Consider the following 16,173-nt stretch of genomic DNA (forward strand, 5'->3'; position numbering starts at 1 on the left):
GTGCTGATAAGGAAGTATTGAGTTTGATAACCGCATATAATATTTCCACCAGCACTAAGGGGTGCTCCAAGACTTGCAAGGCATAATCTTGGCTTTGCGGTTACAGGAGTAAGGGATATCCTGACATCCATTGACTCCAATGAAATTCTGTACATTCAGATGGGAGGTACCGACGTTTGACTGGGTGTTGGTGATGCCGACTTTATTTATGATCAAATTAAATTAACATTATTACACGCACCTCCGAGACAGGAATGGCTACATGTGCTGTGACCAGCGATCCTCCACACGTAGATACAGCCCGTCCCTTGGCATGGCTCACTCTCTCTTGGTTTCTGGCCTGTAAGGAACAGAAATCCACACCACTTCAATTACGTAAGAGTGGTAGAAAAACATACCCATTCAATTTGAGGCGTATTGGAGAAATTTTTATCACCCATGTGAATTGGCCATAAATTGTCTCGAATGACTAGAATACCTGTAAAATGCCGCGGAGTGACACCTGAAGCCTGACACATTCCGATTCGGCGCTGACAGATGGGTGTGATAATGTCCCGATGGTCGAGAAATCTTTTTAACACTAACGACTGGTGTTGTTAACAGTGGTTCAACGGTGACCCTCTAGAAAACAATGTTAATGGCCATGGACTATATAGGAAGTTTCTAATGAGTGAGAACGGAAGATGCACAATTGTATACACGCCGGCAGTCACGTGCAAACTGAGGTCTAGATGACATGCGCCTTTGCACTGTAAAGTAACAACCAGGTCGTGCAAATAAGTAAACCTGTTTGCACAAAGCCACTGACATCTTCAGCAGTTCGTGAAAATATGTCGATACTTCAGTGAAGAGGGTTTAATTGGTCGATACTTTCAATTGTCAATCGACAAACTACAATACCCCAGGTGTCACAAGCATAGACTTGGTGTTTAGATACCTGTATACCAAGCAGCTACTTCAAAATTCCGCCGTTACAAAACAACATGTTGTTACACAAGATAGACATATGCTACGTACATGGGATTTTTCTTCAGTGCGGGTGTACTTGAGTTCTTTAACTTATATCGCTTGGTAAAGATGGTAAAGAAACTGCTAAATTTTCTGTAGAACGATGTATCAACCCATATAACCAAAGTATTCAGTCTGGGTTTTTGTTATCGTTGCAAACAATTCTTTTTCACTTGTCGTTTTCTGTTAGAGGTGCCATTGTACGTACACTTATGATGCTGTGCCCTATTCAGCATTATATCCTGTTAGTCTAATACAATCTTTATGTAAAATTAATAGCATTTGTGTGCTATGCTGAACAGAATAATCTTCTGCTTTCACAAAATACATTCTAGCATCACTCAAACAACAAACTGTCTGTTAACTTAAGCAGATTATGGTTTGAGAGTATGTTTGAGCCATGTCCACAACCATCGGAAGAATTCACTGTAAAGTTTGCCTTGCATGGGGTTTTAGGCCTTAGAAATATTGTCACTGAATTTGAGGGAAGTTAAGCTATACATATGACACCAGAGTTGCCAAATCTTCACGTGACGTCATAACCTTACCTGTGCATTCGCTGTCAGACAGGTCGGTGATGGTCTCCAGGAAGCGGAGGTATACCTTACAGCGGACGTATCTCTGTCTGACACCCTCACCGCAGGTCTTACTACATGGACCCCATTCCGAGGCGATGAATCTTTCAGAAGAAAACAAGACATAGTCAGTCAGAGTTAATGTGGTCTAAACTGCATGGATTATCGAGATTTCCATTACCTAACAAAAGAGGCAGAACTTCGTAAATTCGTTAGCTCTTAGCATGGCGTTGAATAAGTTATAAAAAATTAGGACAGCAGTTTCATCAGAGTTATTGTCAGACGGAAACTATCCCATTTAGCCACATATCTCGGGGCCCGTTCCAAGAAACAATCGCAAATTGCGTCTGGCATGACTTTCATGGAAACATAGTGAAGAGACACGTCGCTATGGCGACTGCGTTTGGCTTCGTTTTGCGACAGCTTTTTAAAACAAGCTCATGACTTACAAGAGAAGGACAAGATGAATATAAGCATATGACCTTTGACATCACTGATCTGAACTGAAGCAACATCGATCACTCCATCACCAATTGCCTTTTCGTGTTAGACGACCTAGGTGCATGATGGCGAACAAGCCCAACGGACCAATCAGCAGAGACGTACCTGGGTTCGGTGGACACCTCCTGGTTTGGTGTGACGAGTCTATCAACCTCCCCCGGATTAGTCTCCGGTCTCTTGGAATCTTTATTTTGTGCCAGAGATGACTCTTGTACTTCTGCCGATTAGAAACATGCCATTCGTGAGGATAACGTGTATTCGGGGAAGAGGAAACGTATTGTTAATCAAAGTTTCTTGAGAATAATATATCTTTTTTTGTTCTCGTATGAGCTAAATCATTTTTACAATTGTTCATTAGCTTGTACAAAAATATTCAAGGTATTTAACTGTATCTAAACGCTGTTTCAATCCTGTAATAAAGAAGGGTCAATTGATGACCTTTGCATAATATGTGGGAACTTTTACTCCGAACGTAGATGATGTGGACTTTAGATAAAAGAAACAGCGAAAACTGGTATCTGGTCACAAAGAACAGGTCAAAACACAATCACCTTCTATTCTTTCTCGTATCGTTTATGACAAATAGCTCACACAACTAACGAAATATAAAAGATTTCTAGTTTGGAAGAAATTACATACTGGAACATGTTTTTTATGATAACTGTTAATACACGAGTGTATACTCACGTTTCCTTTCAGGTAGATGTCTGATAACTTCTTCTGAAATAATAATGGGTGATTCAGTTGTGTGGGATAACAAAAGAAGCTTTTACAGTATACAAGTACATATAGCAAAGATAAAAGACTGCAAACATTGTGTATAAATTATTAAATCAATTATTACCTTATCTATGTTATAATTTCACCCTGGCGTCATTCTCTCCAATGAAGGCGAAATGCTTTTCTTAAACAGCGTAAAGAGTAAAGAGACCTAAGAAAACATATGTGTATCCGAACATAAATGTGTTAAGAAGTTATGATAATCTTATGTGAGACAAACAGTATCATTTACAAACAATTTTAAAAATCTGCCAACAAAAAGTCAAAGGCTTTGTCAAACCACACACCTTCAGGTCATATCTTACCTTTCTTGTCATAGCAAGGTATTTCCGTGTTGCACTCGCGTTTCGTTTCCGGTCGGATACTCAAGTCACAATACTCGTCACCAACATGACGGCAGATGACGGCGCGCTGTTGCATTCCGCTGTCACATGATACGCTACACTACAATGACACGTCAAGGAAAGCGTGGTTAGTGACTAGAGTGACATATTTATAGATAGTCCTATGAAATTCATGTTTCAACACTGTTTGCAACAATAAAACATATGCTTTGATATTATAATACCATAACACCCTCGTAAGAGTGCCATCTTGAGATTTGAGTCTATTCCCTAGATGGATACATACAATTTAAATTACATTTTAACATTTTTATAGACCAAGCAAGCAAAAATGCTCGGATTCTTTGTACGACGGAATAACTATACGACTTATATTTGTATTGAAGTTATTTTTCGAAAAATCAGCTCATTCCATAACTTACCGGTGACCATTTGCCTGCGTACCACTTTGGGCAAATGTGACTGTTGCATTCTTTCTCTTCCACAGGTTTGATCCCTTTACATTCGGTATCATTGAGCCAATTTAAGGACCGGTCTTCAAGTTCCTGAGCACAGCCCACTTTACGGAATGACATTCCGCCGCCACAGGACTGGGTACAGGGCTGCCACAAACTAACACGCCACCTGGATATAGGAATAACACCAATACTGACATCCCAAGTACAATGACAGCATTCGTTTGCCTTGAATGCGCCGATAACCCCTTTCTTGGTTAGGGTTATCATCGCTCTTTTGCGACAAGAAAGCAATGGAACACATTCGCAACACTTCTCATGGAAGTGTTTTTTCGAAAATAATGTCTCCTCTCGGCACTCCAACACAATCTATGCAGGCTTTTGAAAAAAATAATTCCGCGAAGAATTCTTATGGTATGCCTTTTCCTTTTCGGTTTATAACGCATGTACTTGTATATGGGAACACCCTCAAAGTCACAACTTTCACAACCAGCTCAGAGCTTTCACAACTAGTCCAGTGCCAGCCCAAAGGCTCATTACGGACTGACTAGGGTCACTACAGACTCGCCACAGACTCACTACAGACTCGCCAAAGGGTCACTACAGACTCACAACAGGGTCAATTCAGACTCACAACAGGGTCACTACAGGCTGACTAAAGACTCCCAACAGCGTCACTTTGTGGAAGAATTTGACTTAAAGTTTGCTTTTGGAGTTTAAAATTACAGTTACGTTCGAACGATTTACGTATGACTGCAGTTTGAGATATCTAAATTAAATTCCTATCCAATATTTAATTACATAATAATACAGGAGACCAAGCTCTATCAGAGAGTATAAAATTGATACAGCTACAAGCATTTTCCTTGCAAAACGGATTGTTTTCCGTTAACATATGACTCATATGGTTTAATTTCTAGTACACGTCGAGTTCTCCATAAGTACCTACTCCGCCGGACAAGGTTGAACGAAGCAAGTATGACGCTTGGCTGGCGGTCTGGATTTCTCGTCACAGAACTTGGTGCTTTTGGCGGGCTTCCTCAGGATGCGGTCCCAGCACACTCCCACGGTCTTGGTGGTACCTGAAAAATGCAACAAATCACTTATTAAGCCACTCAATACGTCGTAAATCAAGAGGCATGTTCATAAATGACAAGTGAAGCAGCGTTCATGCCGTACGATTTGTGGTAAAAACTTGTTAACGTTTCAACAAAATCGATTTGTCTGAGCAGTCAATCGATTTAGCCAAAAGGTACCTGTACATCCAGCGTAAAAGAGAGCTAGTCCTATTTGTTTTTGACCAGATAATACAACACCAAGTGACACCATGAGTATGTAGCTAGAGAAACTAAAATATTTGACTACTCCTGTTTGGTTATTCGAGATCCTGTAACTAAAGGTTATTAGCTAGCAAAAGCAGTGGTAAACTAAAAATTAGTTACCTCAATACGAAAATCCATTTTGGATCGATCAACTTTAAACGTCTGTTGGAGGATGGAGGTCTGGCAGATGAAGGGCGAAAATGTTGCAAAGCTTTATCCTAAGGAATTAAGGTAGCATAATCTGAATTGAAATCTCTTCACCAAAAGCATATCGCTAATTTTGATTTAGGCAAGGCTGCAACAAAAATCAAGTTCGAAAAGAGAAGAGGTGTGGTTCAAGTTACCTACACCACAGGTGGCGGTACACCCCAAATATGCCCCTTCTTTCCATACGAAACGGCCGTTTCCGGTCACCGTACGACAGGAGTTATCGCCCCCACAGACTCCACACGAGTCCAGCCGTTTCCGGGATCCCAGGACATGGTCACATCCAACAACCTAGAGAAGAAATCGACAATTTGAGTAATTCTAGCCCAGTGACATCTAATAAACTGCAATTAAGATCACTTACGTTTTTTTTTATCTAATTCTACTTAAGCCATGGTGCTAGTGGGGCGTGTACGTTGTTACTTTTAAGCATATACATGAACAGTCGGAATAAAACTCTGACTGAAGTCCAGATGAGGGGTCCAGACTTCACCGGTATTACGTGTGACCATACGCCAACTATCACACTGATCTCACTGCCCTCATTTTACTCTCTACATGCTGCTGTGAATTATATATACATATTACTTATTTATTGAGAATGCGCTGTTCCAGGAAGCCTAGCTCTCTGACAAAGCAATGTAAGTATATCGAAGTAAGTACCCGAATTAAAATAAGGTACCAGTATGTTGTCTTCCGTTTGAATCACTGAATTCGATTAAAATTATTGTTTGCAACTTGCGATTTGCTTGAGTGATACAATCTGAGATTGTGAACGGAACTGGACGCATGTTCTTTTTTTGGACGATTTTATATAATTGCAATACGGTTTTGTACAAATTCTCAGACTGAATGTAGCTACATTCCGTGAACCATAGGGGTAACAAAAATAAATGTTTAAGAAGATTCTGAGTTATTAATGCACAGGATTAGTGTTTGTGTACAGGCGCAGGATTTAAATAGCTCTGAAATAGAAATCTATAAACTTCGACAAGACAATCTGATCACCGGATACGCTTTCATCAAAGACTTTAGTACGCCAAATAGGATTTTATGTTACCTACCATAGCTGGTATAGACTTCAAGGAGCAATTTCCTGTTGCCCTATCATCTTAAATACCAGTTGTTGAATGTTTTCTTAGGTGTTTTTTGTCGGCGCTGTGATGGGGTATAATTATTTCTTAACACGTCATTATGTCAACAACGTTTGTCAGGTGGAGCTTCGAAGATATGTCAACCTTCGAAACACTGTCACTTGACATGTTAGGGAAAAAAGGCCATCAACAGAGTTGTCCTATTCAACCATCATCCAACTGGACATTTAGTTACAATGCTATGCCAAAGGTCAACAATCCATCCATTATGAATGACAGGGTGGACAAGTGTGTATGTCCCGTGTGACTTAACACCGTCTGACATTCTATGGACGCATGCTACAGTGTAGAATATCAGCCCTGTATATCGGTTGCGTGATCGGAACAAACTGTTCTGCCCCCGTGGGCCGAAGTGTTGGTTAAAACTCACGCATGCGTAACTAATAATAAGTGTGAAATGCCACGCACCTGACGTCATTGTGTTTGTGTGACATGGCGATAAAAGACTGTACATCACACGGGATCCCATGTCTCCGGTATATGACAAGTTGACAGGGATGTCAGATATCGCTATTAAACGCAAATTAGTGATCAGAGAACACCAGCGTGTTGTTCTTATGCCATGGTGTTGTTTAATGTCATACTAAATAATTTTCATATTGTTGACACATGTACGCGCCTGGTCTTTATCTGGAAACGATGGTAGGAATTAATATCCCAGTCCGAAATCAAGACCAGTCAGATTGTCATTGTATGAGCAGTTGTACGATAGTGTTCCATCTGGTGGAGCATAACTAAGAGTGAGATGATTTATGGAATTTTAACATGTGATAATAATCTTACACGGGTGGCTAAACGACTCCTGTTAAAACTAGTTACAGAAAATCTTGAATTTCTGAAGAAGCTGGCTTCAACAACCATTGCTAACAGTATTCTTGCCAACAGAGATGAAATGTGAAGACAAGTCGATAACGACACAAATGTGGTTTCTTTCACGTTTACTTTTGGAGGAGCTATATATGTACTTTTTGTGAGTTAAGTACGTCGTACAAAGCGTGGATCTGCACCAACACCTGTCAACATGCCAAAGGGGTCAACTGTTTATGGCACATATTGTCCACTTTGGAGTCAGTGTTCCGGTATTAGTGTAACGATAAAACGCCCAGTAGCTAACTTCTTTAATGTGAGGAAATGCAGATACTATTTTTACACGCAGTTTATAGACTAATATAGCAGAGATATGTGTCGAGGGAACATTTAATGTGAAAATAAAGTTGTTGGGGATCTCCTTTAAGTACATTAAACTACACTGGCTTACTAATATACCGCATTCAGTACTTGTTTAATACAATTTTATTCACACTGCTTTCGACAACACTCACAAGATGCGGATTTCACCGGCTAAGTTTGAAGATTTGCCAACGATCACTCTGTCGTGGCTGTTCTGTTTTTGCTTCTATGACTTAATCTTTTATTTTCCATGTATACCACTGAACCAGTATCTATATTACTGTGTGCCTCCGCCACTGCTTATGCAATAGACGCGGTCATCATAAAAGAACAAAGAAACTAGTGCCTCGTTTGTAGAATTATAGCCTATTACGTAGGCTTTGACGTTGCGTTTTAGGGGTACATTTCTCGGAGTCGTGATATAACGTGATGTTATTTTAGTGCAGTTACTCCACCACGATACGGACGCCCAATGAAATGGCCTCCGATACACAGCGCAGAATATATTACGATATTAGATCATTTATTTTTCTGACTTTTGGTTAAGCCCAGGCACAAGAATCTTTCACTTATGCGATAACGGTCAATTGTATGGGTGGAGGAAACCGGAGTTCCCGGAGTGAACCACCTACTTTTGATAATACATTGACGATCTTTCCGACGCACAGACACAAAGACTTGAAAGTCATGTAGTTGGCGGGACATGTCGTCTCAGCGAAGGTAATGCTGTACAAGCGACCACACAGGCTAGCACTGTGGACTGTTTTTTGTCACAAATGTCCCTTAAAACACTGACAGTTGGGGAGTCTGCAAACTCTCTGTCCAAGGCCGGTACTTCTAAGGCAGGGAGTACTTTATACACTGATGTCATCATGGTACTACGCTGATACACTAAAAATGAATCTGTTAAATTTAACAGAAAGTCTGTTACCTGAGTAATGCTAGAATATATTCTGTTACTGTAGCAGAATTTTCTGTTATGTATGACACACGTATTCAATTTATTCAACATAACCATTATATTAAACAAACAGGATATTGTGTTGAATATGACACAATATTGTTTGAGAATCATTCAAACAACAGACTTTCTGTTAAATTTAACAAACTGATATTTTAAGTGTACATGCACTTTTAAGCGGGTCACCGATAAGGAGAATCAAATTACGCATTGCGGAACTCGGAAAACGAATTGACGCCTTTCAACAAAGCATCACAAAGCTACGTACTCTTCTGTTCTTTTCTGTAGAACGTTCGAGCTTTTGGTGTATATGAGCTAATAAAACACTTAGGTAGTACACAAGCACTGCAGCTTTACAGCAGAAACCATGTGTTTTACTGTGTAGGCCCTTTCTTTGTAGTCCTTCAAAAGTCTCTCATTGAAATTGTATGCTTGCAACAGGAGGTAGTTTCCATCGAGACTTTGTCATAACGCAGACAAAGAAACAAGAGGTAATGTAAATTCGTCGGTTTTACCTTGGTACCGACAGGTTGTCCAGAACGACAAGAAGTGGTTGGTCAAATAGCTTTGTTACTCGGCGCACACAGCACAGAACAAACCATGCTCGCTTAGATAGACTCATTGGCATTCCACCATCTTAGAGAGAAGATAATTCAAGCAGACGTTATAAATGTGCTTTAGGAAGTTACGCCAACCAGTAGCGGTAGACACAGCATCTTGACTGTACGTAACCGACTCCACTCAGGCTGAGTGGACTATAATTGAATGTTCGGTTATAACGGGACTGGCATCTAACACAGCGGTAAAGAGCAGTGAGCTGTAGACGCATACTATACACAAACAGATAACATCATATACCGACAGGTTATTTATAATGTAAAACAGACCGTGTAACAAGGAGCTTACCCAACATTTTCCATTGATACACATATTCAAAGAATGGTCCGTGCAGCGTGTCCCATCTAAAACTTTAGGAGCGAAGGTCGTTGTTATGGATTTGTCTTTGGTTTGGCACTTGAGGGCGCAGGGGTCGATGGGGTCCGGGTGAGGCACCCAGCGATGGAGTTCACCCCGGAAGGGGGTCTCGTCATAAACACTGCACTGCTGGGCACGGAATTCCCCAATAGACGCTGAACAGGGCTGGAACAGAAAAAAACACACACACACAATGGCCATTATTGTTCGCCTGTTACCTACAATGAAACGTTTTCTGTCACTAAGGTTTAGTTTCTGACCTACACCCCATATGTCATTGCCAGAATCTGGGAGGTGTCAGAAAATCCTTGTGTGCCGAATCGCTGGCACTGAGTCCTCATACACTGGACAACATTCAAGCTTGTCCTTATGGTGCCTGGCCCATTTTACGGCCTTTTTGTATACAGTGAACCACGATACACTCGTATATAAGTATTGTGAACTTTAATACAACATTTATTAACAAAGCCTTCCAAAAAATGTACTGTTAAACCTGGTAGTGGAGAATGTTATTATGGTGTATCAACGCAAGGTGACTTGGCGCATATTATCTTCTTGTTTTTAACCATTTTATCATGTAGACATATATAATCCGAAATAGGAGACACGGATGACAGTATGCAATTGACTGATTGAGATGCCCAACAAGGAAATAGAGGAATTTAAGGAGTAGAAAGTTCATATTAAATTCCAAGAAACAGGACTGTACTTTTTGAAAAGCGTGATCATTTACATTAATTCCAAAACTTGTGTTATGAGACGTGTTAATTGATTTACACAAAGACAGGACACAACAGGTAAGTGTAGTTGAACACGGCTGCGTTTTACATGGCGCAATGAGTCGATTAGAATGGAAATAAAACAAACATTACAAATAGCATTCGACACTTGCATGTCTGAAAAAGACTTGTCCTATTTTAGTTCAACCTGTCGAATTCGATACGTCGACTCGATAAGCGAATGGTGTGGGAACGGCGAAACGCGTTAAACTCAATGTAGAACTCCATATACCCAACTAAATCTGTTAGATCCACTGACTAGATTTGAATGACACAGGACAAGGTTATTCCGAAGATTTGTTACGAGGCCATGCCATACGCAATGTTATCATAGAGCATGATGAATCAGTGTATCGACAATTAAAATCGACGTGTTTAGTAACTCTGTAAATCAACTTTTAATCTGGAATTCTTACCAAGGCATGACATACGCAATGTTATCATAGAGCATGATGAATCAGTGTATCGACAATTAAAAGAGACGTGTTTGGTAACTCTGTAAATCAACTTTTAATCTGGAATTTTTACCAAGGCATGACATACGCAATGTTATCATAGAGCATGATGAATCAGTGTATCGACAATTAAAAGAGACGTGTTTAGTAACTCTGTAAATCAACTTTTAATCTGGAATTTTTACCAAGGCATGACATACGCAATGTTATCATAGAGCATGATGAACCAGTGTATCGACAATTAAAATCGACGTGTTTAGTAACTCTGTAAATCAACTTTTAATCTGGAATTTTTACCAAGGCATGACATACGCAATGTTATCATAGAGCATGATGAATCAGTGTATCGACAATTAAAATCGACGTGTTTAGTAACTCTGTAAATCAACTTTTAATCTGGAATTCTAACCAAGGCATGACATACGCAATGTTATCATAGAGCATGATGAATCAGTGTATCGACAATTAAATCGACGTGTTTAGTAACTCTGTAAATCAACTTTTAATCTGGAATTTTTACCAAGGCATGACATACGCAATGTTATCATAGAGCATGATGAACCAGTGTATCGACAATTAAAATCGACGTGTTTAGTAACTCTGTAAATCAACTTTTAATCTGGAATTCTTACCAAGGCATGACATACGCAATGTTATCATAGAGCATGATGAATCAGTGTATCGACAATTAAAAGAGACGTGTTTAGTAACTCTGTAAATCAACTTTTAATCTAGAATTTTTACCAAGGCATGACATACGCAATGTTATCATAGAGCATGATGAACCAGTGTATCGACAATTAAAATCGACGTGTTTAGTAACTCTGTAAATCACCTTTTAATCTGGAATTCTTACAAAGGCATGACATACGCAATGTTATCATAGAGCATGATGAATCAGTGTATCGACAATTAAAATCGACGTGTTTAGTAACTCTGTAAATCAACTTTTAATCTGGAATTTTTACCAAGGCATGACATACGCAATGTTATCATAGAGCATGATGAACCAGTGTATCGACAATTAAAATCGACGTGTTTAGTAACTCTGTAAATCAACTTTTAATCTGGAATTCTTACAAAGGCATGACATATGCAATGTTATCATAGAGCATGATGAATCAGTGTATCGACAATTAAAAGAGACCTGGAGGGTCCCTGCCATGTTGTTCTGACGTGTTTGGTAACTCTGTAAATCAACTTTAATCTGGAATTCTTACGTCGCCATGGCATACGCAACGTTATCATACGGCATGATGAATCAGTGTATAGACAATTAAAGAGACCTGGAGGGCCACTACCATTTTGTTCTGAAGTGTCTGGTAAGTGTGTAAAACAACTTTTAATCTGGAATTCTTGCGAAACCATGACATACGTAGTTTCAGAAAAGACACACCATGTCGCGTCACTCGTAGGACTACCCCAGAGACATAGAGCTAAAACGCAAAAGGAGTGTTCAAGTGATGTCATCGGAATCAACCGAAATCTATGCCATGAATATAGAAGTAAGCGAACACTTGATGAGGATTAAAAGTAGAGCTGTACTTAAAATTCATCCAACTAACCCACCGATTCAAACACCCACCCAACTCTGGATGGTTAAGAAGGAGATCGTATTTATTGTCTCTCTGCCTAGATATCAATAGTCGACAAAAGCATGCCGGCAGCTGGCTAGTCATCAACAAGCTGCCATGATTGGGGATAGCTTCTCGATAACATAAATATTTACGTCTATTTACGAAGAACACCAACATTCTTGAACATTCACTTACGAGGAGAATGGCGCTAGTCTTTAGAGAGCAGACGACATAAACACAAACGTCTCCACCTTTCAGTAATCATGCTAGCGGAGGCCGCACATGCCGCACAAAACCGGAAGTATTTATCCCTAATAGTTCTATAACCGCTTCCGGCCATGCGCTACAACTAGTGATTCACGCGAGAAGACCACGCAAAGGGAGTCATTCATTATTCGGATCCCTTTTCCTGAACGTAGGCGAAGATAACTGGACTTCCTGGCGACAGTATAATATATCCGAGTGTACAATGTTTGTAATCCATGCAATGGTCAGTTTTATGACAATACAGTTCTGGCATTGCCAGAACCGACCAGAAGACAACGTGCAGTAAGATAGAAAAGGACAATGGGCTCGAAAATTTCCCCCACCACTTCAGGACGACAATTTTAGCTTTATATAGGTTCCGAATTAGAATTGTTAACTTCAGACAAGAAGACAAAGTTTGGACACTGTCATAGAACGTCAGAAAATTCTGGTTCCAGACGAAAGAAACTGGTTGCTCCATTCAAAACCGACAAACATATATTTCCGACTTTCTTGCAGACAAACACGTTTCTACTTTTTGATACCACAGGCGGCAGTATATGTAGAACTTCATGTAACTCTGTTTAGATTAGGTGGTAAATAATCAGCATCTCCTGATGAGAAATCTCAAGGCTAATATGTCAAAGTATCAGGAGGGAGGGTGGGGCAATTCCCTTAGGTAGATATCCCTGTACTGATATTAATTAGGTACTCGACCTGGAGTCACATGACTAAACTTATTATCTTTAGTAAAACAAGTAATTAAAAAAAAACACCCTTTCACACCTTCACTCTTGAGTTCATCTTGTAACAGATCTTTACCCTTCAGGGCTAAAAGTGTGTTCATTAATTTGACCTGTAAGGTGTCACTTAATTACGCAGCTATTGGCCCTCAGTACGTTGAGGGATTGGGAGTAACCGTAATACATGCGCGTGCCGGCGGGTGGATGCATAGGCAGGGGCAGTTACGAATATTTACATTCCATGCAGATCTTTTCATATAAAACATCCAGGATATGCCGTGAAGCGGAGTATATAGTTTTGTTTGATAAACAATGCCCGTTGGGATGCTGAATTCATTGGCGTGTTTACATAATTCATGATACTAATAGATGAAGATCGACTTCGTAGACCGACGTACATGCTAGTAAGAAAAAAAAACGTTGACCGTTAATCATGGTTACAAGCTTAGAACATTCCTTCAATTAGCCAAGCTCCACTTGCCACTTCCCACTCAGACGAGAAAGTACCCCCCGAGCATTATTTAGAACAGCAGTTTTCGTGTACCACTTGACGTGACATGTCATGCGTCAGTTAAGGTTGTGACCGACTCAACTTAAGAAGTTGGCCTCCACAGATTCATAATTTACACTGAGAGCTTGGTAGACACTTCGCATGCGCGATTCAGCGTCCTATATACCATGGCACCATTCCTGACAGCTGGAAACCATTCCAAAAAGCGGAATACATTTCTGCCTAAGTCCATATCTTGGGCAGTTTACGGCCCAGGAAATTCAAATTGTCATATATTTATCTTAACATGTAACACTTATTACGCTCAACATCATTGAAAACTGTTGCCCATCATGCTTCTTTTTGCATGATGCCGTCCTATTTTATGTACATGTATTTTCTTAGTTCCTTGGTAGTTTGTATTGGACGGCGTTTGGGAATTGGCCTTGCGATAACTGACCTGGAACGTCCATATTGGTTGATCAATTCTTGGAGCCCAAAAAATAACCGTTCAAGTCAAATTTCGCATTTTGACTGTAAGAATAGTTCAGCCGAAAAACTGGTTTTATGAAATCGACCATGTCAGTTAGAGAAATTAGCTGTTGTAACCATCATGATACGCATCATCAAAAACATCACGTTAGTCTAAGGACACGTGAACTCACTTCAAGAAACTTCGTTAACCAATTTGCTCTAAGTAAACTTTGACGTCGGACTTGAAAATCACAACCATGTAATATAATGTTAGGAAATAGCCATTTAAGGACGGCATTTTATAACCAAAGGCCCAAACTCACTAAATGAACGATCCATAAAAGCAGAACAGCGGGAACAAACCGTTTTGGTGGGCGATTGGAATGTGTGGTGGGAGTGGGAGGTGGAATGTGACGTAAGTCAACGGCTAGTGATACATTTAAATAATGGTGTTTTTGTTTTGTTTACTATCCCTTAATCCTCTCAGGGCAAATTATATTTAACTGAAATCATTAATGACGAGTTCGTTCATTGCTGTGAAAATGAATGGTTAGTGAATTGTGCTTTAGGTTTGGGAACGTTTCTGGCCCAGCAGGTTCGATAATCTTTATTACAAACGAGCTGAATGGTGTAAATAAAGAGACCGATGATCATACACTTACGTCATTGTTACAGGTTTGGTAGCGTATCCGGTCGCCATGACAATCCGTGCGGAAAATGTAGCTTTTTAAGCACTTCCGGAGCTGATAGGACGCGCCTCCGTCACATGTCCGCGAGCACTTGCTCCAGTCGCTCCAGGCTGACCAGTGGTCACCATTAACCACTGCCAGGATCTGTAACAAGACAACAGGCTGATTTACCGTGTGATACTGTGATACTGTAATAACATTGTACAATAAGAAATTCTTACATGAAACTAATAACAATACAGTGGACATTTCCATCTGTATCGCGATTTCTGCTGGAATCATACTGTCTTCTGGGGCAATACTGTGACGCCTGAGTAATACAGACACACAGCTACCAAAACAGCATCCAGATATATCACTGGACTAAGCACCATTACTTTGACTCATCTCCATATATCAAAAGACGAAACAAAATCGCTTCGCTACAAAAACGTCATCGCAACATAGCTAAATAAACTCGCTCGGCGACCAAAACTACATCCCGGTGTGAATTGTTTTGGTCGCCAAACTAAATTGCCTTGCCCCGATATATAATACCACTGAACCTCATTGGGTGTAAAATCACTACGTCATATAGGCCTATGATGCGATTGAATAATATTGATGGTTGGCCATCACAGAACAGAACAACGTCATAATATATGACAGGACAATACAAGCTATCTTGGTCATGGAAGCTGTAACTTGTATATGTCGCAAGGCTTAATAAGTCGGAAAAAGGTTAGATGAAATCGCATACACAGACGGGAAGATTTCCTATCACAACTTCCTAAATAGAACAACCTCTTTGCCTTCAAATAATGTTTCCCCACGTTCAGCTATGATATCGATACCGCAGCGTTAAGCATTCATTCATTCACGCAAGCCTGTTTACTGTGCAATGGTTTCATAACAATAGTTGAACTACGGTTTAGTACGTCGATCATGATTAAATAATCCCTTCCCTCTTCGAAATCTATATTTGTTTACTTACCATGAGTTCTAACCTGTTGCTATATAAGCTACAAGCACATGCGTACGTGTGCTGAGTAAAGTTGATACTTTAGCGAACATTTAAATGATACACTGTTGCTACTTTACCCAAACCCATGAATTATTATACTAAATTGACTATATATTAGCAACATATACATGAATTTGCGTAAACGTGTTGAGTGAAATTTATGCTGTGCCGAGCTGCTATACTAGTATGTTACTCTGTGTAATCTTGTCCAAACGTAGCAACTTGGAAGGCTGCTCGGCATACATCGTTAACTCTGGTTCCTTTG

General features: G+C 40.0%; 1 protein-coding gene across 2 annotated transcripts in view; it reads right to left on the bottom strand.

Annotated features, from left to right (window-relative positions):
- The window catches only part of LOC135472601 (ADAMTS-like protein 1), a 57,793-nt gene that overhangs the window by 11,758 nt on the left and 29,862 nt on the right, over positions 1–16,173 (bottom strand). For both annotated transcript variants that reach the window (XM_064752171.1, XM_064752172.1), the window contains exons 2-11: positions 14,879–15,049; positions 9,384–9,617; positions 5,330–5,483; positions 4,613–4,745; positions 3,631–3,832; positions 3,170–3,308; positions 2,772–2,804; positions 2,190–2,301; positions 1,557–1,687; positions 242–340 (exon numbers count right to left, since the gene is read on the bottom strand). In XM_064752171.1, coding sequence (XP_064608241.1) covers positions 242–340; positions 1,557–1,687; positions 2,190–2,301; positions 2,772–2,804; positions 3,170–3,308; positions 3,631–3,832; positions 4,613–4,745; positions 5,330–5,483; positions 9,384–9,617; positions 14,879–15,049 — 1,408 coding nt within the window. The remainder of the gene's footprint in view (positions 1–241; positions 341–1,556; positions 1,688–2,189; positions 2,302–2,771; positions 2,805–3,169; positions 3,309–3,630; positions 3,833–4,612; positions 4,746–5,329; positions 5,484–9,383; positions 9,618–14,878; positions 15,050–16,173) is intronic.

Source organism: Liolophura sinensis, chromosome 8 (genome assembly GCF_032854445.1).
Source record: "Liolophura sinensis isolate JHLJ2023 chromosome 8, CUHK_Ljap_v2, whole genome shotgun sequence".
NCBI classification, from domain to species: domain Eukaryota; kingdom Metazoa; phylum Mollusca; class Polyplacophora; order Chitonida; family Chitonidae; genus Liolophura; species Liolophura sinensis.